General features: G+C 35.2%; 1 protein-coding gene across 5 annotated transcripts; it reads right to left on the minus strand.

Moving 5' to 3' along the window:
* Positions 1-10,076: 10,076 nt before the first annotated feature.
* Positions 10,077-20,578, minus strand: LOC108218621 (pumilio homolog 2). Of its 5 annotated transcripts, none has more exons than XM_017391642.2 (10): positions 20,432-20,578; positions 19,449-20,120; positions 17,092-18,614; positions 16,868-17,009; positions 16,650-16,757; positions 14,379-14,591; positions 14,172-14,282; positions 13,876-14,070; positions 12,900-13,074; positions 10,077-10,478 (listed from the first exon to the last, which is right to left on the minus strand). In XM_017391642.2, exons 2-10 carry the CDS (start codon positions 20,070-20,072, stop codon positions 10,441-10,443), a joined length of 3,129 nt encoding a protein of 1,042 aa, XP_017247131.1. In that variant the 5' UTR covers positions 20,073-20,120; positions 20,432-20,578; the 3' UTR covers positions 10,077-10,440. The 5 variants fall into 5 exon arrangements, with proteins under 5 accessions (XP_017247131.1, XP_017247134.1, XP_017247132.1 ...); XM_017391645.2 differs by having other exon boundaries at positions 19,449-20,056; positions 20,432-20,571; XM_017391643.2 differs by having other exon boundaries at positions 20,506-20,561.
* Positions 20,579-22,027: the final 1,449 nt, after the last annotated feature.

Below are 22,027 nucleotides of genomic sequence, written 5' to 3' on the forward strand. Positions count from 1 at the left end.
CATAATATCCGAAGCTTTAAAAGTACAAGTCATGATAGAAACAAAAATACATCTGATCATGTCATTCCTACCACATCATATCTAGTCTGGCTATAACTATACAAAAGGGTCCAAACTACAACACTACTGCCAGATATGTATATATATCGATACTACAGCATCTGCATCAAAATAAAAGGTAGTGCATGATACTCTAGTCGATGCTATCCAGTGTCTACAAGTCTACTAAGTACATCAAAAACTATATCTGGGATACACACAGCTACATGTGTTATCCCCCAAAAGTAAAGACTATACATATACCACCAGTCAACTAGTAGAATATCTCAAACACCCGACGTAGGAACTCAGCAAAGGCCCTATCCACCATCATCGATATCATGGGGCCGCTAACAAGGCCAGAACTAGTAGACGGAACTGCCTGTATATCTGCTCGGAGTCTCTGAAACACTGATATAGCAATCTGGTACATGATCTCTGAACCAGTGTCCCGGGCCAAGAAGCCTGGCCTCGCAGGAGCAAACAGAGGATCCTGTGATCCCTGGAAACCAGCTCTCATCTGATGAACAGACTCTCTCACCTGTAGGTACCTCTGGACCAATGCCTGGTGCTCAAATGGTGGTAGAAAGTCAAAAGCAGGAAATGCAGGATCAGGAATAGGAGGTGGTCCCTCAAACTGAGTGGGTGTAGTCATAGGTGCATGGACAGGAACAGTGATGGGTGATACAGAAGTGATAGGAGCCGATAGAGGAGTAGTGGATACAGGTGGAGGTATAGGTGTATCCACAGTAGGAGCTGATACAAGGGTCTCAAACTGGTAATGATCCATAACTTTGGGGATGTCATAAGTGTAAGGATAGGGAGTAGGCTCGAACTGACTAAGTATCTCAGGAATAGTAGGCTCCTCCCTCTCAGGAACTGGCTCGGGGATAATAGGTGCAGGAACAGTATCAGAAGGGGTCGAGGTCAACTCGGGTAATGGTGGATCGAGATCTAGTAACTCTATGAAGTCAGAATCATCAGAAACCAGATCGACAATCTCTGGAGGAGGTGGCTCTATAATCTGAATCGAGGAATCATCAGAGTCAATGTCTATAACCATCAAGTCTGACGATGAGTCACTGGAACCACTATCTATAACCATCACGTCCACAGATGGATCACTATCATAAGTAGAGTCAGTATCCATAGACATAACCTCCAAAGTAGAAGTGGAATCACTGCTAATCTCTATCTGAGAAGAGTGGTCTGTATCAGAATCTCCCTCGTATCCTGACATCTGAACAACAAATAAACATTATTACTACCAATTATAGATTGCTCACAAATATATATATATATACTCATAGGGTTTACTAACCCCTTGCGTATGTACTCTAACATACGGGATAGGTTCAACAAGGGTACCTATCTTAAACTTTGTGTCGTACTTGCTAGTTATATTCCTAGGGTTTCTCAAATCCTAAGGATATAACTATAGCTCTGATACCAAACCTGTGACGCCCCCAGATCCGCATCCCGCAGATCTGGCTCGCCACTAAGCATCTGGATCAAACAACACTTGCATTACTTAATAATATCTTACAACAAAAACTCTCGCCCCACAAGTCCAGGGTCGATCGTCTTATAACATCGTTTCCAAGTCTAACTTGATTACATATTGGGAAGTCTGATTACAGACTATAATAACTATTGATAATACTACCAAGCGGCGTAATCTAGCGGCCTCAGTTTGGGTGATGCGCCTTCTCCTTTCCCTTGCCAGTACCCGTTTCCGGGCGGTTCTCCTTAGTCGTGCCATACTCGCTTTTTACTACTTAAAATAATATAAAGTAGATGCAAGAATGAGCAATCACATTGCTCAGCAAGTTCACATAGCACATAACAACAAATAGCAGGATATGCAAGTAAAACATCGAAGGCATCTCTAATCAAAGCAATGAAGCAGATAAAGCCAATCAACAGAACAATTTCGAATAAAGAAAATGCTGGTCTTCCACCTCTCGGTAACACTACATGGTCCGATCATAACCATTTCGTGCTTCCCGTCCTCCTGTGTAATCTTGGCAGTCTGATCGTCACTGCACAAGATACACCTCACACTCTCATTTTGCTAGCATAAGGGTTAACATTTGTAACCCTAGACTATCCACACACAGTAGATAGTCAAGAAATTATCATCTCTTCCACGAATTTAATAAATTCGTGTTGACCAGCTTAATCAGAATCCTCCGAGTACACGTCACTTCGTCCAAGGAATGCGAACAATGCATCCATTATTTATTAGTCAAAAAGTTTCAAGATTTCACAATGTCGGAGAGGTATTGAATATTATTAGGAGCGGTTACTTCCAAACAAAGGAAGAACCCGAAATGAATAAAACTCTCAGGTTTGGCACTAATATTTGATATCAACTCGGTCAAGTCAATAACAAACACATTTAAAATATTAAATATGCAAGAAGGTGCCATATTGGAGAAAAGGAAATAGCGAACTTGCCTCAGGTCCTTAGCTTGATATATTTTCTGAAATATAATACGCTCCACGTCCAAAATATATAAATATTCTATATCACACAAATCACCGATTTAGTAATATTTCAGCTTAAAGAATTATGAACTCTCTAAACACTTTGTTATTTAATCCATACTTTAGTGTCTTAGAGAGCCTGATACAATTTTAATATTATTAAATACCATGTCCCAATTAAATATTCAATTAAACAAAATCTTACTATTAAGAACGTACACCTCCACTAGAGATAAATAATTTGTTTATTAACTAGCAGTCCAACTTACTATATGATTTCTTAAATTACGTAACCAAAATAATTATTCTAATATTTAAACTAAACTCTTGAATTCCCTAAAGATTTTACCCACTCAAAGAAATTAATAGATCTTATTTTATCCTCTCACTTCCGAGGTTATCAACATTAACCAATCAACTTAAAAAAATCTCTAAAATTCTTTAACCATTTCCGCTTAAGTATTATTATATATAGTTCCTTAATTTCTTATTTCTAAAGTCTAGCTATTTTGTTTAAAAAATTTATTCATAGGTTGATTTTACTGTTTTGCCCCCGACACCATCACCAATCTCCCCCATCAACACAACTCAAGCAATCACTCATCGTTCAGCACCATCAATTTAATTAGTAAAAAGGAGACCCAATTCTCTTAACCCTAGTTTTACAAATTTTTGGGGAAAAATCTAAATTCATTTTAAAATAAAGTTACAGTGACCAACTGTGTACACATAATTAAGTGAGCAAGATAAGTCCAGTAGTATTCCACCATTCAAGCTTTCAATTAAATATAAGCTTTCAATTAAATATATTGTATTTAAAAGAAAAGAATCCGAGTAAGTACCTTGTAAGAAGGTTATACTCACTTGATCCCTTCTCTGGATTTTTACTGATTTTGTAAAGCTCCCATTATGACTATAATCTCAGCTATTTATACTAGTGGTTAATCATGGTTGAATTAAACTAACATTAGTTAAGAATTACTTGGGCAGCACTTAGTAAACTTGGGCACTACTCAATTAGTTTTTTGGGCACCAAGGTTTGCACACACTCCCAGGTATCGCCGACTTAGTTTATTATGCATTTCATTTAATTATTAGTTCCCCAACCAACGTCTCGCAGCGGCTTTGTTTATTCCGTTAATTTAACAAAATATCGGTCCCGACTTATATAACGAGTCCTGTTAAATATTTCGAAATTTATTAACTAAATATAACAAAATATTTATTATAGCTAACCCGTAATATTCATAATATTCCCGGGTCGTAACAAAATTTATACCTCTACCAATTTATTTATGTAGCCAATATTTAAACACTACTGGTACGAAAATAGATTTAATTAGCTAGCCAATATAACCATACCTCGTACTAGCCTGAAATATTTTACGGACCAATATTTTTATTAAGTAATAATTTTCACAATTGTTTAAATAATAACCTTAACCACATAAAATTAAATAACTAATTTTACGTACTTGAAATTTTGCGGTTATTACAGAGAATTTCAGTAGTCGTAATAATCCGTGCCATAATTTAAATAAATCTATTTTGGACTAGAAAATATTTCTGGCATGTGAATTAATTAAATTAATTAATTACACACTTACGTACTTGTAAATTTCTCGGTTGTTACAAGAAGGTATAAAGTTTTAATACTTTATTTATTCAGAAGATTCCATACTATTTTTACTTATGAAGAAGAACTACGAAGACAAAGACTTAACGAACAAGCCACGTCTCAAATGTTTAATTGATAAAGAATATTTGATTTAGCTAGATACAGATGAACCAGACAGTACATTTGTGTGTCAGCTACTCAGATTAAGTGTTCTGCATCAACTATAAGTGGCCGTTCAATCCAGACAAAGATCTACAACGTTTAAACAAGTCAGAAGTCCATGCTGCTGAAGGAATATAATTTTATACGTATTTATTTAATTATTTCACTTATCAAAATAATTAAATTAGTTGTATAATTTATTTGTTAAATTGATTCACCTTCGAATTAATTTAATTTATGAATATATATAATTAACATAATTAAGTGAGTAATTATTGAATATTTATTCAATTAAAAACAAATGTTTTATTCATTATACAACTCGGCATGACATTATCAAATAATGTCATACCGTGTTATGTAAAACGACTTAAGCAGGCGGTATGACTTTATTAAATAAAGTCATACCGTTTCCTTCTCACTGACATTCTCAGCATGACAAAAATATATCATACCGTGTACTGAGACATGACTTTAAGGAATGTCATACCATTTCTTGCATTCTGACATTCGTTGGTATGACTTAAAAAGTCATACTGTGTCATCCAGAATGACTTTCTCCTTATGTCATTATGTCTTGTGTTGTATGACTTATAATGTCATACCTTTTGATGCTTTATGACTTATTAAGTCATACCTCTTGATTCCTTATGACTTTGGGTGATTAAGTCATGCCAATTGAAGATTGAAGGCCAAGTAATTAATGTCATACCGTGTGTGGCAGAATGACATTCTTAAATAATGTCATTCCTTCTCTCTTTTTAACATGGCTTTGCTTTGTAATGTCATTCCTAAACTAGAAAGTCATTCCTATCAATGTAATACCTAGTTCCAAGTGATTTGCCTATAAATATGGCTTCACTTCTTCATTTGTATGTTGTTCAAGTATTGTAAAAGTTTTCAAATTGTTTGTAACTTGCTATTATTATATCCACAGTTTTCTATGCTTTGATCACTCGGTTGTTTTAATCACCAAGTTAGAATACATCCTGTCGAATTTATTCTACGAACTTTAGTGGACATTAAAACGAACCATATTAATTATATAATGACTTAAAACATTGTTATATTAATTAATTTAAATCTGATTAACAAGTTATATTCAAATCAGGTTATTTCGCCGCGATTTTTAGTGACGATTGTATTCAACCTCCCCTTCTACAATCGTTTCAGGACCTAACAAAGTATTCTAGTTCAGATGAGGAGAGGATGGCCTACAACAGCACAGATTCAAAAGATAAGTCATATCCAGTTTTTGACCTTGCAGAGATGGACAAACCAAGATTTAAGCTGGGAATGTGTTTCCATTAGCTGCACTATTTAGAGAAATAGTGAAGAAATATGCCATAGTGGACAGAAGGTCAATTTCTCAGTGTAGAAATTATGGTTCTAGGGTGAAGTTTGTTTGTGATGGTGAAGGGTGTGATTGGAAGGTATAATGCTCAAACATGCAGAATTCTGATACATATCAAATTAAGGCATATCACGCCAAGCACACATGCACTCTGACTTTCCGTCAAAAACTAGATAAACCCAAGATGGATTGCTAACTACTATGACAATGATATTAGAATGAACCCCACCTGGCCATTGTCAGCATTTCATAAAAAAGTGGTTAATGACTGGAATTGTCATGTGAGTATCCATGCAATTGCCAGGGCTAGGAAGAAGGTTTTGGAAAAAATCAATGGGAGTAATGTGGAGCAATACAGTAGAGTGTGGGATTATGCTTCAGAGTTGCTAAAAGCAATGTCTAACGGTACTGTGTTAGTAATGACTGAGGATGGGGAAGCGGAGGATGTGCTTGTGGCTTGCTGCTTGGGCCACCACTGACTATATGTTCAATAAGCACATGGAAGAGATCAAGAAGGTATCACTTTAGTAATATTTTAGTAGTACTTTACAATTATTTTAGTATTAGTTTACTAGAGTACTTTAAAGCATTATTTTAGCCTAATATTAAGCATGAATGTAGTTGTCTAAAAAGTGTTATGACTGGTTGATGGAGAAGCCTAGAACTCATTGGACTAGGAGTTCTTTTGGGATGATATGCAAATCTGATTAGTTTGTGAATAATCAATGTAAGGTCTTCCATAGCAGCATCAGGAAACACGGGGACTTGCCCATTATTAGCATGTTAAAGGTAATTCACATTGATGTGATGAGTAGGATTAGAAAAAAAAAGGACAAAATGAGAAACAATTATGCATTGAACTCAATATGCCCCAATGCTATGAGGAGACTGAATAAGTGAGTTTAGTATTCACATGTGTCATTTTGTACTTGCTTTAAAATCCTGTATCATTTTCTAATTACTTTAAACCTTGAAAATGCTTGTCTAATAGTTCAGTAAAACAGAGCAAGGGCTGCCATGTAACTTGGTATGTAGAATCCAAATATCTAGTGATTGTCACAGAGAAGGGATATGAGTTGGTGGTTGACTTGGATGCACATATATGTGCATGCAAAAAATGGGAATTAATTGTTAAGGACATGCTATCATGCATGTGCATGCATAGCATGGTCTAAGCAAAAATATGAAGTATACATCCATCCCAGTTACTCCAAGGATGCATTTCTTGCATGTTACAGTCCTATACTAGGTCCTATTTTTGGGGAACAAGAATAAAGTGAAACACCATACCCAAAGCCATTGCCTCCAGTTGTGAAAGTTTTCACAAGCAGACCCAAGAAGAAAAGAAACAAAACTAGTGATATTCCACAACAAGATTTCACTCTACTCAAGAGACAAAATGCATGTGTCAAATGCAGCTTCTAAGCATGAGTATGGTACGGTTTGGTGCGATTTTGACTAAAAAACGCACCGTAGCCATATTAATTCAGTTTCTAAAATCAGAAACCAAAACTAAACCATATATAAATGGCGCAGTTTGGTATTTTAAATTCGGTTTCGGTTTTAAATGGTACGGTTTCGGTTTCAAAACTAAATTTATAAAATATTTTAAAAATATTTATTTACCTAATTTTAAAACTGAATCCATCCTGATCAGTTCCAAATCATTCTTTGTATTGCCATTGTTAGTGAGAAAACTCAACTACAGGATGGAAAAGAAATATAAGGTCAGCCCAATTACCAAATCTCTCACACCCACACGGTCCAGACTCCTGCAAACCGCAGTAATAAACTAATAAGTACTTGAGTTTGAAACTTAATTTATAAATATGCATAAGAATAATATTATTTATATAATTATATTAATTTATATAAAATAATATTTATTATAATTATAATTTTGGTTCGGTTCGGTTTGTCTAACCAAAACCACATTATTGGTGCGGTTTTTATTCAGTTCGGTTTTGAATTGGTGCGGTTTCGTACGGTTTCGGTTTCGGTTTGAGTTTTTGGTTCGGTTTTGCTCATCCCTAGCAGCTAATGTCTTCAATCTAATCACAACACTAGGACTTGTCCAACAAGGATAATAATATTGCTCAATTTCATTAAATTTAGTTATGTATTGTGATTCTCATTATATTTTTGTTGCAGGCTGCTGATAAAGCTAAGAGATGTGAGAAGGCTGTTAAGACTAGGACAAAGAAGTCACAAGTCAAAGAGAATACTACTGCAGTTGTTGTTTTTGGTGAAGAAAATCAAGGTAGGCCTAAACATAAACAACATAACAAAGCTGCAAAGAAAATGGATGCAGGGACAACAGGTGCAAAGAGGCCTTCCAACAATCCAGATTCATGTACTACCAACCAGGTTGGTGAAGGTGGTTCAACGCCAGAAGACAGTCAAAAAGGGGGTGTTGCACAACAAGGAAAGAAAAGGGGCGTCAAGAAGGGTCCAATATCAAGTCGGAGGATGTTGGACCAAGCTAGAAGGGAGAGAACAAAGAAATTTGAAGAAAATGCAGCATGGAAAATATGAACTTTTGTATTTAAGTTTTCCATTTGACAGCATTGAGTTAAGATTGCCAATGTTCAATCTTTTGCTTGTTTGCAGTATTGAACTAAACTATTGTGTATGGACCATTCTTTTGCTTGCACTACCGTGTATGCAATTGATGTAAAACATTGTTTGGCAAATTGTAAATATTTCTTTTCAATTTCCATCTTGTCGTAAACTTGTAATGTCTTTCATGTGTGTTCTTTTTAGCTAGACATCTTTATGGTTATGACAAAATCATGAGCTACAATCAAGGTATCATATCAACATCCTTTTCATAAAAAACAGTAATGATGAACAACATAGATGATCATAATCTTAATCATGTTCTCAATACAAACATAAACTAGTACATATAACCTATAGCAAACTATGAGCCAACAAACTTAAACACAAATCATCCTCCTACTCGGTGGCTGCAGCTTCAGGTGTCTTCTTCAATGTCTGACTTAGTAGCCGCAGATTTAATTGATGCAGCATGATCCTTGGCCATCATCACAAGTTCTCCCTTTTTCTAGCAAACCCAGCACAGATTTTACAATTTCTCATTTGGTGTATGTGCTTCAAGTCGTTCATCTCCTATACCTTGCACCACCGCCACATCACGGCTTTCAAGTGGAGGCTCAATCACTTTCATGTAAGGACAACCACTCCACCTATCCGGGCACGCGAGCATCTTCCTTCCCGTATTCTCATCAAACGAGCAAGGTCTATCAACCATTAGCTTATCATAAAAACATATATCTAGATTTGGAATATTTCCTCTGTTTGTTGTTGTGTTGTTCTCGTCTATAGATCCGTACCCTCCATTTTTTAGATGAAAGAAATGGGGATGAGGCTGTGAAAGAAATTAGGATTTATGTTTGCGGCTGGGACAGAGATGAATGTTTATGTTCGCAGTTGTGCGCAGTTATATAGAATATTGCCGTTACTCAAACTTTTTCTCACGGCGTTGACGTTCTTTGATGGCGATACACCCAAAAAAAAAATTAGAAATAGAGTATTGCAAGTGCACGTCTTAGAAGTACAATATTACAAGTGCTAGACGGTTCAAGTGCAACTACACAAAGTGCAGTTTTCTCTTTTTATAATCATTGTAAAAGTATGTTGATAATTAATAATAATATATTTAAATCATTTGTAGATTATAAATTGTATATAAACCCCGTCTCAGAGAGAGGCAAATAATTAATTTTAGCTTTTATGTAACTAAACTTACAAAATATGATACTGTCGGAGAGAAGCAAATAATTAATTTTAACCATTATTTAACTAAACTGAAAAATATTATATGATCTTCCGATTCTCCAACTTAATAAAGCCTTTATGAAACCGATTCTTTAACTTAATATTATGCTCTGTGAAACCCAACCCCTCTCTTAAATTTACGGGCATATGTTTGCAACCAAGTCTTCCCGGATTGAGGGGCAAAAAGGAAACAAGGAAAGACAGAGAGGAGGAAAAACAAAAAACTCCACACATTGCTGTATCAGCCATGTAAAATGAAGTGTTTTGGATTGAGAATAACTAAGGAACGGTTCCAAGGTCGAAGAACTCTTAATGCTATGCAAGGACCAGCTGCTCTGAATCATCAAAAGATTCGATAATTGCCATCTCCCTTCTGGTGTAAACATCATTCACTCTTCAAGGTCACGTAGCTAAAGGGCAGGATTGAACGAATAGCTTTACACCATTCACTCTTCAAGGCCATGTAGCTAAAGGGCAGGACTGAACGAATAGCAGGGGCACAGTAAGGGACGAGCCCATTTGGAAATTTAAAACATAGTTGCACTAAAGCTTATGCTTTCTCGCCCGAACAAGCTAGAAACAAATAGCACAACGAAGGAAACGCGGGTCACATACATGAAAGCCATCCATACTTTTGGCAAATTAGACAAAATCCTACATGATCATACTTAGACACCAGAAACACTTTTGTACAGTCGCGTCGAGTACTGGACACTACATCAACCTCCTTTGTTACATCCTTTGAAACTCATACATGTTACTACCTCTGCATGGGCTTCAGGTGCGTTCAACACCAAGCCTCTTTACAAGATACTCTGTTACGTTATACAAAACACCGTCAAAACTACACATATACAGTTTTCTAGTTCAAGCAGTACAGCTTTATTCGCAATACAACTTAGTTACAGGAGGCAAAGGAAATGAGGTAGCTTAAACTAGCCTCAGGTTAGCTGTACAACTTCCTTCTCTGTGGCTCCTATGCCAACTGTTGGGGTTGAGCAGCCATTCTCCTCTCTGCAAATGAATAGCTTTGTGTTAAGTGTAGTTGTTCTATATTTGTATCAAAGCATCTATTAAAAGGTTATTAAAATTTTAAACAGCAAAGTTTTATGTAAAAACAATATAAAACAGAAGAAACATTGATAGTCATATACTACTTGGTCAATAAGATAATTACTAACTGCAATCGCTCCAGTTAAATCACACAATCAAGATGGAAGACAGGTCTTTTTGTTTCCTAATCTATGTTACCCGGACTCTCCATTTTTGTGCCTATACCCGTGTCCACCGGACATGACACGGGTGTGGGTATGGGATCTATGTCGGATACGTCTTATTACAACCGGACACCTCACCTTGTAACATCCCAGGTCAAAATGAAAACTTAGGTCTTGTTTCAACTTGTTTATAGAGATCAAGATCCATGACTGACTTGTTTCTATGTTATTCTATTGGTTTTATGCTTCAATTTTCAGCTTATGTGATTTATGTGCAGTAGACACTATTTTTATGAATGTACCATAAATCTTATCAGGCTATATAAAGTTTTACTTGCGTGGAGCTTAAGTGCCAAGTCCCTGTACCCGAGCCTAATTCAGGATCCATGTCCACGTATCCTAATTATCCTAAAACTGCAAATCTGACTCTTGGATCTGTACCCGTGTCCGATACCCATACCCTTGTCCGGGTAACTTAGTTTCTAATTACTAGCTTATACCCGTAAGAAGATGCACTTTAATTAAGGGAAATACCGATAGTACCCCTTTCATATTGGCTTCTATAAATGGTAATGCTACACATTTTTTATTTACAAGTGTTGTCATTATATATATAGTTTCTCACTAAAGTACCACTCCGTCATTGGAACGTTAATTAAACGTTAACTAGACCACAATTATTGTCTGAATTAATAATATCCCTCTTATACTGGCTTTTATAAATGGTATCAGTGTATCACTACATAATTCTATTAAATATTGATATGTATTTTTTTATTATTAAATATAGATATGTAATATCTAAGTTTAAAATACCAAGTATGCATCTTTCATAAATTACAGTAACTTGATCAAAAGAATTCGAGGAAGTAAATTGCATGTAGTGAAGTTAAACTTATTTTACAGATCCTACTAGATCTTTAATCAAATTGATGAAGGTTCATTCGAATTTAATATGATGAAATGTGCTCAAGTTACGATTTAAAGAAAACGTGTTTCACGAAGCAGTGTGTATTACTTAATGTTTGGATGAATCGGTGTTGAGAATAATTTATTAAAGTTAACATAAAACTTCAAATTGTGCGTTTTTATTAAGTCCAAATTTTAAAAATTGGTATAATTATTTATGTTTTTATCAAATTGGATTTTTTCTAAAAAAAGTTACTGAACAGGGTCCTTGTTGGGAAAATAAATTCCTTCGTTAACTTTGTACTCCCTCTGTCCCATTTAATTGTATACGTTTCTTTTCAACTGCTCGACACGCATTTCAATGCTCTTATAAAATATAGTTCCGTAACTTCTTTTTGAGATTTTTTTTTCTGAATAAAAATATAACATCCAAACTTTAATTCAGAAAAAGAAAATTTTAAAAATAAATTACACAACTATACTTTACAAGAGCATTAAAGTCCGTGCCACGTCCCCATCCCCCAATGTATACTACTCGGGGGGACGGAGGGAGTAAATTTTTAAATAATCATGATGGGTTTATAGTTTTATATATATTTTCTTTATTCAAATACGTGTTATATATATATATATATATATATATATATATATATATATATATATATATATATATATATATATATATAAATTTATATTGTTTATATCATATTATTGAAGTCAAGGTTTGATTTTTTGTTACATATTTGATTTTATATCCTTTTATTTCTTAAAAATATCTATTTAAAAATAATAATATATTAATATTTAATAACGTGTAGTTGTGCCATTTATAAAAGCCAAGAGGAGTACTATTAATAACGCACACAATAATTCTTATCTAGCTAACGTTTAAAGTATGTCTAGATGACTGAGTTGTATTTTTAATAACAAACTACATATATAATGGCACCACTTCTAAGTCTAGAATGTGTAGTGTTACATTACATGCGACTCCTTACTAGATTTATTTAATCATTTGTTTTTTCTTATTTGTAATTGATTCCACGAGGACCACGACACACTATTATAGATTATTGTCAGTAGGCAAAGTAAGAATTCTAGATCTACTCTAAACAACCGAATAACTGTCTTACACTTATTCTGTAAGGATACATATAAAACAAAAAAATCATTTATATATATATATATACACAGATATATATATATATATAATATATATATGTATATATATTAAGTAAATCAATCACATAACATATATCAAGTACATCAAAAAAGAATCGAACAGAATACATAGAAAGCAAATGAGTACCTCCAGCAGCAACAAGCTTTTCTACACGAGCAACAATATGTTTGCCATAAGTGTACTTCTTGAGTGCATTTAAATGAATCTTAATTCGGGTCAGAATCAGCTCACGTTCCTGGTCACTGCATGTTTCCAGCACCTTTTGTACAACATAATTTGCAAATTGATCTTTCATCATTGCCTGGGTAACAAAAGGGTTACGAACATAGCCTCATCAGCAATAGCTAATATAGGAGCAATCAGCTCAATTACATATTAATATGAATAACTTGGGATACCAACACTTGAACCGGAAGTAGCTCTAGGCCGAAGACTTGAGATCAAGATTATCTTCTCTTTAATTTTTTTTAAGAGAGCAAGCCAATAATATATACAAATGCAAAAAAAAAAAAAAACAATTTGTTTAATAATAACAATTTCTCAGAGCTTCTGAACACTTAAAATCTACCTTAGTATTAGATATTAATTAAACTGTTATGTTTCATAGGCAAATAGCAATATGAATATGGCTGAAAAGGATCAAGATCGACTGGATCGGTTAATACTTGCAAGTTTCAAATTCATCGAGCAATTCAGTAGCTTCAACTGCTGATGCTTTTTAATACTTTAAAGTGCAGACAGACTGATCATATAGATTAATGCCTATAGCTCATAGTACTGCAATATACTAAGTTGTACTGTATAAGAGATACAAAAATATAAGTTCCCAATTAGATGAGGGCAGCTGCTTTTTCCCCTATGTGAATATCATAATATAATTGTTAATTTATTATAGCAAATAACACAATTCTATAGTAAATTAGTAATTCCAAGTATAGAAAATGAGATAGACAAAGAAACCGCGTCTTTATACTATTAACTTATTGGTTAAATAGGAGTATATGCAACCTGTATATTAATTCCAACTGTTCCTCACTCCAGAAATGAAGAGAAGTCATTTTTTATTTGAGGAATCGAAAGAATAATTTGAAACTTAGCACACCTGAAGAGGCTCATTCTCATCAGTTGTACCAAGCATCTCACGCACTAGAAGTTCACGTTGACTAGGATCACCAAAAGCTAAACACTTCTCAACTACATTCGAAGCAAACTTCTGCTGGCTCATTTGAACTATTTTCCCAGCTAATTCCTGGATTATAGTTGAACGTTCATGTGGCTTCCCATGCTCCAGTACATGCTGTGAAAACAAATATTAAAATACTTGTGAAAACTGAAAATAGTAGCAATCAGAAGCAGCAAAGTGTGATACACAGGAAAATCATAGAAAAAATTATGGACCTGAATAACATAATTTCCATACTGATCTTGTGCCAACATACTGACACATCCTAGAATCTCATCCATCACCTTACTTTGCGTTTTAGCGTCGGCACAGTGCTCTAGTACCCTCTAGATGACAAACACAAAAATATGTTATTATCATCCTACTAAATTGCAAAGTAAATATATATATGAATGAGAGAGAGTTATTAAAGGAGTTGCAACCTGTATCACACGACACCCATATGGATGTGTAGAAAGGGTAACAACTTGATCAAAGAATGTTGAGATAATGAATTGAATATGTTCTTCAGGAATACATTCAATACATTTCTGGATAACATGGTTCCCATTTTGATCACGTACACAGCGCATAACATTTCCATCAAGCTCTGCAACCATTTCTATTTTCTGGTCCAAATCTACTACTTCAATTGCCTAAATTGTCAAATCAGTAAACCATATTATCAAGAAAAAGTTGAAGCTGGATAATCTGAGAAAATATTACACTCAGGAGAAACAAATATACATATAGAGTCATGCTCCACTAGAAACCTCCTTATCCTAAAAACTAAAAACCCAGCTGGATTATCACTAAACTCTAAGGAGAATATCACTAAATTCTCCTACAACCCCACCTTCTACTCCAACCCGTCCTGCCTCCACCTTCACTTCCAGCAACTTCATGCCGCCACCCCATCCATGTCCGCCTCCACGTATCTATAACCAATGAATCCGACCCACCTCCACCTTCTCCTTCTTCATCTTTTCCTCCTCCACCACCTCCAGTTGCGTCACCTCCACCTCCGTCGTCCTCACCTTCATATCCACCACCGTCACCACCACCAGAATCAAATACAAAAACAGATCTGCATATTTCCCCAATTTCTGCGAATTTTCACTAAGTTTTGCAACACAAATCACTAAATTCTAAAGAGAACATCACTAAGTTTTGAAGCGTATATCACTAATTTATACGCAAAAATCATCAATTTTTGCAAATATATCAACGAGTATATCAAAATTTTAATAACATTATAATATATGACAGAGTCTAGTCGTTCCCGAGATTAAGAGAGAGAGATCGTCGAAAAATGATCAGGGGAGGGAAAGGGGAAGGACGGAGGTGGTGATGACGAAGAGAAGACGGAGTTGGTGATGGTGGAGAGAGAGAGAGAGAGAGGATAGTGATGACGGGGAGAGGGAGAGACAAAGCTGGTACTGCAGATGATGGGTTGTTGGCCTGGATAAGATTTGATCGGGGCAGATCTGGGTGGCCAGGTGGTTGTGGTGTGTTTTAGTGGTTTTAGATTTGTTTTGGTTGAGTGCATTTAGTAATTACAAGAGTGTAAATAGTGATTTTTAGTTTTTATTTTAAGAGTGGTTTCTATTTGATCATGAGCCTACACACACACACACACACACACACACACACATATATATACGTTACAATATATGGTACAAGAAGTCAAGAACAATGAGTGACCTACATTTTACACCCATAAACTTTGACCTGATTGCACTTTGGTATATATCTTGAATTTTTAAAATCATCACTTTTGCATTCCAATGGTTTAAGGCTGCTATATTGGGTAGGATGAAGTGGACTCGATTGGTGGGCTTGGGATAGTAAACAAGAAGAATAAAAAAAAAAATTTCCGGTTACGAAAAAAATTCGGAACTGTTTTCACCCAAATTAGATAAAGTTATTAAGTTCTTCTTTTGCCCGAATTAATTTACTACTTTTTTCCTAGAAAATTTGTTTGCAAGTAATTTTATAATGAGATCTGTACTCTTTTTTTCATAATTAATACTAAATTTATTTTTTTTACTGTTGAATTAGATTTTAGATATATTTTATTATTCTTTCTAACTAATGTTATCTCTTAAAAAATAGTTTATTTTTAATAACCCGTTTTCCATGAATTATTTTCTGTCAAGAAGCTGAGTTTGCAAAGTTTAATTTATAATATTATTCATACGAACAAGCATTTATGCTCAAATGAAGGGAATACGAAGTGCAAATTACTCGAGAACAAGAAAACCAATGATAATTCATGTTTTTTTTTGTAGTTGATCACATTAGACACTTCCCTTCCCATTATTTTATGGAGAGTTTTTTAGAATGCATCAGAATATGAACATATATTTAAGGTGATACGTCCACAGGGATTCCATGGCAGAATTTGACATATGAACACACACAAACACAAACACATATACGTAAATTTTGGGCTGTATAAATATCATTTCCTCCATAGATATTTGCGCATATATGCTAACTGTTGAATAAAATAAAGTTCCAGTTACAAAAGGCATATCTACAGTACCTTCTCTAAAGCTGAAAGTTCAGCCTAGATTATGTGAAGGCAAACATATTTAACAGATGTTAATATGAGATACTTAAACAATATAGACCAACCTCCTCAACAGCAGCAGATAACCTTTTGCAAATAAAAATAAAGACTTCAAAACAGAACTGTTGAAAAGCTTTACCTTTTGAATTACTCGGCAACCATACATTTGAAGACTTAGTGTCAATACTTGCCCAATCAGCTTGTTTGCCAGTTCTCTTCTCTGTGATGGCATTCCATGCTCAAAGAACTATACAAACAGACAGTTAATTGTAGTGTGAATTATACTGGAATTGCATTGAAAGTATAATTATGTGTGAAAAGGATAATAAGAAAAACTTTGCACTAACTAGTAGTTACCTTTTGGATCACGTAATTGCCAAAAACATCAGTCATCAATGTGACAGCATGGGGAAAAATTTCTTCATAAACCATAGTTTTCTCTTCTGTTGTTGCAGTTTCAAGTTTTTGTTGAATGAACCGGCTACCATACTGATCCGCACTGATAATCATAATAGTTCAAGAGTCAAGTTAAATTTATCACATCCCAGAATATATCAAGCCAAACATTATAAGGAACTTACCTGAACTCTACAACATGACCTGTAATTTCTAAAAGTTCAAAAGATCGAGCTTTATTACTCTTGAACTCTTCTAACAAGGATGAAGCAAAGGTATTCTCTACGCTACCAGAATTTAAGTGCCAAGGTCCCATAATACCCCCAGCAGCAAGATGTCTTGTCCCAAGAGGGAATCGCATATTAACATCACCATGCCTGATTGGACTACCCGGTCCAACAGGGGAGTTTGGAATAAGAGGACTTGCCAATGGACTTCCAGGATATGACAAACCAATTCCAAGTGCAGGATTGCCGTAGAAACCATGAAGATTAGAAGCACTAGCTTTACCACCGAGAGAGGCACCATATTGTGATTTTTGAGGTGATAACAAAGATCCAAGATAAGCTTTCTGAAGCAAATCCACATATGGATTACCCGTGTAGTTCATATCCATAGCGGGATTATTATGAAGTGCAGCATACTCAGCTGTCCTCAAGTACTGACGGTACACTGGATCCATAAATGGTGCCTGAAGAGCACTATTAGTCATCTGGTTCCTGAGCCTACCAAGATTTTGTGATTCTAATGCATCGTAATTGAAATTTGATTCTGAAGTGAAATTACCACCCATCATCCTTGGGTCCATTAACGGGACAGCCATGGCTGATGCTACAGCAGCATTTTCAAACAAGGGCGGCATAGTAACATTACCAAGATGGCCTGACATCAAGGGTTGCACTGGTGTATTCATTGGGAACCCATTTGGACCATAGTTCGGATATTGCAAATTGGTCGGATCAACCTGCTGATAGTGAGAGAGTAAGCCACCTCCGATATTAGGAACAGAACCAGGAGATCCCTTTTGGTAAGAATTACTATGCATGTCGGCTTCGAGAGAAGAGTTATGAAATCCATGACTATTTCCAGTGCTCTTCGAGTAGGAAAGTTCTGCTGGCTCAGAGTACCCATGTAAATGCGTTGGCTCAGATTTATTTATGTATGAGTGATGCATCATATTATTCTGACCACCTGGCATGTCAAAAGTATATTTTTCTTGGTCGGCAACAGTTTCCTCAATCTGAGACTTCACAGAATTGTCTGCATTTTTACCACCATTCGACAAACTCATGCCAGATATACCCGCTACCAAGTCTGAAGGCTCCTTTATGTGAGTGGAGTTACCGTTATAAGAGTTTGAACTTTTGCTTCTCTTTTCTGAAGTGCCTCTCCCTTCACCGATGGGAGTAAGACAAGGGCTAGGAGCCCTAGCAATGTGTTGAGGGTCGGGGGTTGTGCTTCGTGATAATGAAGTACCTAGTGCAGCTGCATAAGAGTATGATACAGGCGGTGTGCTGGCACGTTGCACAGCAGACAAATTCTGAACCTTCGAACTCATTTCAAAATTATCTGCAGAAGCTAAACCCTTACGCAGCTGAGCCAGCTCAGCTTCAGCCGACCCCATAGAGTCAAAATTATCACCAAGAGCATTACGACTTGGTGTACGAGAAGGATGGCCAGAACCAGGAGTTGCACGAGCTACGTCATCCTGCATACATGCTCCATATAAGCTTATCACAAAGAAAGAAAAAAAGCGCAAAACTGCAGCAGCGAATAGAATTCGTCTAACGCAAATATGCAACTATCCCCTAAGAGCTTTACATCGATAGCAATATTTATTTCACAGATACAAAGATGAGAAAAATGTGAAGGTGCACTAATATGTGCATAGAAAAATGTTTGCAACTCTATCTAAAATTAGGATCAGATACAACATAAAATGTACTTCACCATCTATAAAGTATTTCACAATATATCTTTCTAGTGGTAGAGAACAAGCTCTGTTTGGTAACAGGATAAACAAATAAAAGATTCACCAGTGCAGGTCTGGAAAAACATAAAAAGCTACCTAAGTCCGAGCACCAGCCTGCCTTTATATTCAGTTTATTTCTAATGTGCTTTAAAGATTATAATGATAATGCATATTGCAAACTACACAAAACAACATATCTTATTATTAATGAAATGATAGTAAATATGTAAAATAATCTCCCATTACATAACAGAAAGATGATGAAGCAGCAAACCACATAAAAGCAGATATATATTTGAAAAAATGCTGGTCAATCAAACATCACACAGTGACATACATACTAATGAGTTGCAGATACACTGCCTCAACCTGTATATTACTATCGAGGTAAAACAGGTTACATTCAACATTGAAAATAAACAAGTTACATTCAACATTTGAAGGGAAAAAAGTAACTAGTCCTCAAACTCCATGTGATAAACATTACATTCAAATAATCGAAAACAACAAACGATATATATGACATCCAATTGTAAAATCTCATAAGGGTACATAAAGCTCAAATATCACCTGAAATATTTCAGCAAAGGTCTTCTGCTTGCTCCCTAATTCCAAACTAGGCAAACCAATCAGTCCCTCGCCACCCCACTCCGATTCACTCTGACTTTCTTGTTTCTTTTTGTTAAACCCCGGTGGTTTTGAAAACAGTGACACCCCTCCACCAGCAGCACCTCCACTATCAATTCTATTCACTTTCCTCCTATCTCCAATCCCTCCCACATTCGAAGTTCCTCCTCCTTGGAGCCTCTGCGAAAACCGCCAATCCTCCTTAGAAAGCAAGGGAGGCGGCAACCTAGGATTTAAATTAACATTTGAGTAATAATAAGACACATACGCAGGATCAGACCTAAGTTCTTCCTCGGATGAAAAACCGCTTCCGTTATTATTCAACCCAAATTCCGAAAAGGGCAAACCCCCACCCCCATGATTAAACAACCTATCAACTGCACTCAATGAACCCTCAACAGTGGGTGGAGCTGACCCACTTCTAAACATACTCAACTCCTTCTGCAAATCATCAGAATCTTGTCGCCTCGATTCATTTAGCATAAACCCTAGCTCCTTCTCTAATTCATCACCAAATGATCCTTCTTTACCACTGACCATCGGCCTTGTACCTAATTCAGATAACATCTTCACTTAAAACCCAGTTCAATATATGCACCAACAATCTTCTAAACCCTATATCAATCACACAAAAAAAAATCAAAACTTTATAAGCTAAACAACCAAAAACCCTTAATTAAAAATACCCCCAACAAAGCTTTTACCATAAAGATTAAAACTTTAATCACAAAAGCACAGAACAAACGGTAATTAACCACGAAAGTAACATAATTTGATAAATTGAGATAGATAAACTACATAAAGACGGCAAAAGCAACAAGCTTTACAACATTTGTTTACTCTTTCAAGGTGTAGTAAAAAAGTATTTACAAGAAGAAAAAAAAAAGAGGGGGGTAAATAGAGTGAGTTAAGGAGTGAGAGTATACAGGTCAAGAGAAGAAGAAGATGATGAGTGGAGAGAAAGAGGTGAATTCGGCGGCGAATTGTTCTTGAAAACAACCTTTTGTTAGGGCAGCTACCAGTATAATTTTCTCAGGGACGAAGACTATGATATGTACTATTCTATTGTACATAAATGCAAACTGATTACCTATTATTTTAATCTTAAATTTTTTACATTATATTGTTGAATTCTTTTGGAAAAATATGAGAAACAAATAAAACTTAATTTTAGTTTAAAAGCAACAATTATGTCTATATAACTCAAAGTTGAATATCAAAATTTTTTTTTGATATTTATTTACATAATATTTATATAACATAATTGTTCATATATAATATATAAGAGAGTAAATTTCAAAGTGCTGGTCCTAGGATGTATTACAGAGGGGTTGAATGCAATACTGATAATTCCAAATCTTAATTCAACAACAAATATAAGATTTAAATTATCAGTAGATATTGATGCAAGCCATAAAGAACATTGTAGATTACCTTTACAAAATAAATGATTTATTTATTTTGTTGTTTTGCTGCAACTTCAAAAAAGAGTTTCTCGAGTTTTAGTTCTTCTTTAGAGATACAGATTAGTATTCTTGCTCTTGCTTACTTGCTCTCTACAGATTGTGATATTTTCTATACGTCTTTTAGAGTAAACATATCACAATCATCTCTATAAGTAGATTTTGCTTTTGCGGCTACTTGTAGATTGCAGCTCATGTGACTTTCCTAAAATGCTAATCAAACAGATATTACAATGTATAAAAAGCAACCTAGGAACATTCTATTTTGATACTCCCTCCGTCCCAGTGAATTGTATACAGTTTCTTTTTTGGGACGTCCTATCAATTGTATACATTCCAAAAATAGTAAACTTTTATAATATAAAATATCATTACACCAACTACTTTCATCCACTATCTTCATTCTATAATAATATAAACACTATTACACCCACTACTTTCCTACACTATCTCAAATCTATTATTAAATATAAATAGGTCCCACCACTATACCCACTTTTCATCTAACTTTACTCATTTCTTACACAATTTCTTGGTCTCCGTGTCCCAGCCATTTGTATACAAATGACTGGGACGGAGGGAGTATTTGCAAATCCTAGTGGATGGTGACTTGACACCTTTCAGGCGGCTATCCACGACTTTTGTGTATCTTTGAGTTTTTGTGGTAGACTTTACAGTTAGATCCTGAAACGATTGTAGAAGGGGGGTTGAATACAATCGTCACTAAAAATCGCGGCGGAATAATCTGATTAGAATATAACTTGTTAATCAGATTTTAATTAATTAATATAACAATGTTTTAAGTCGTTATATAATTAATATGGTTCGTTTTAATGTCCACTAAAGTTCGTAGAATAAATTCGACAGGATGTATTCTAACTCAGTGATTAAAACAACCGAGTGATCAAAGCACAGAAAACTGTGGATATAACAATTGCAAGTTACAAACAACTTGAAAGCTTTTACAATGCTTGAACACTTTACAAATGAAGAAGTGAAACCATATTTATAGGCAAATCACTTGGAACTAGGTATGACATTGATAGGAATGACTTTCTA

The sequence above is a fragment of the Daucus carota genome, chromosome 4, assembly GCF_001625215.2.
Source record: "Daucus carota subsp. sativus chromosome 4, DH1 v3.0, whole genome shotgun sequence".
Taxonomy (NCBI): domain Eukaryota; kingdom Viridiplantae; phylum Streptophyta; class Magnoliopsida; order Apiales; family Apiaceae; genus Daucus; species Daucus carota.

Bases quoted from the DNA above. Each gene is read 5' to 3' on its own strand.
- LOC108218621 (XM_017391642.2), bottom strand. From the start codon at position 20,072: ATGTTATCTGAATTAGGTACAAGGCCGATGGTCAGTGGTAAAGAAGGA. The intron at 16,758-16,867 runs GTAACTACTAGT...CTGTTTGTATAG, and splicing joins GCAATTACGTGATCCAAAAG to TTCTTTGAGCATGGAATGCC. The intron at 14,592-16,649 runs GTAAAGCTTTTC...TTGACAATTTAG, and splicing joins GTTGCCGAGTAATTCAAAAG to GCAATTGAAGTAGTAGATTT.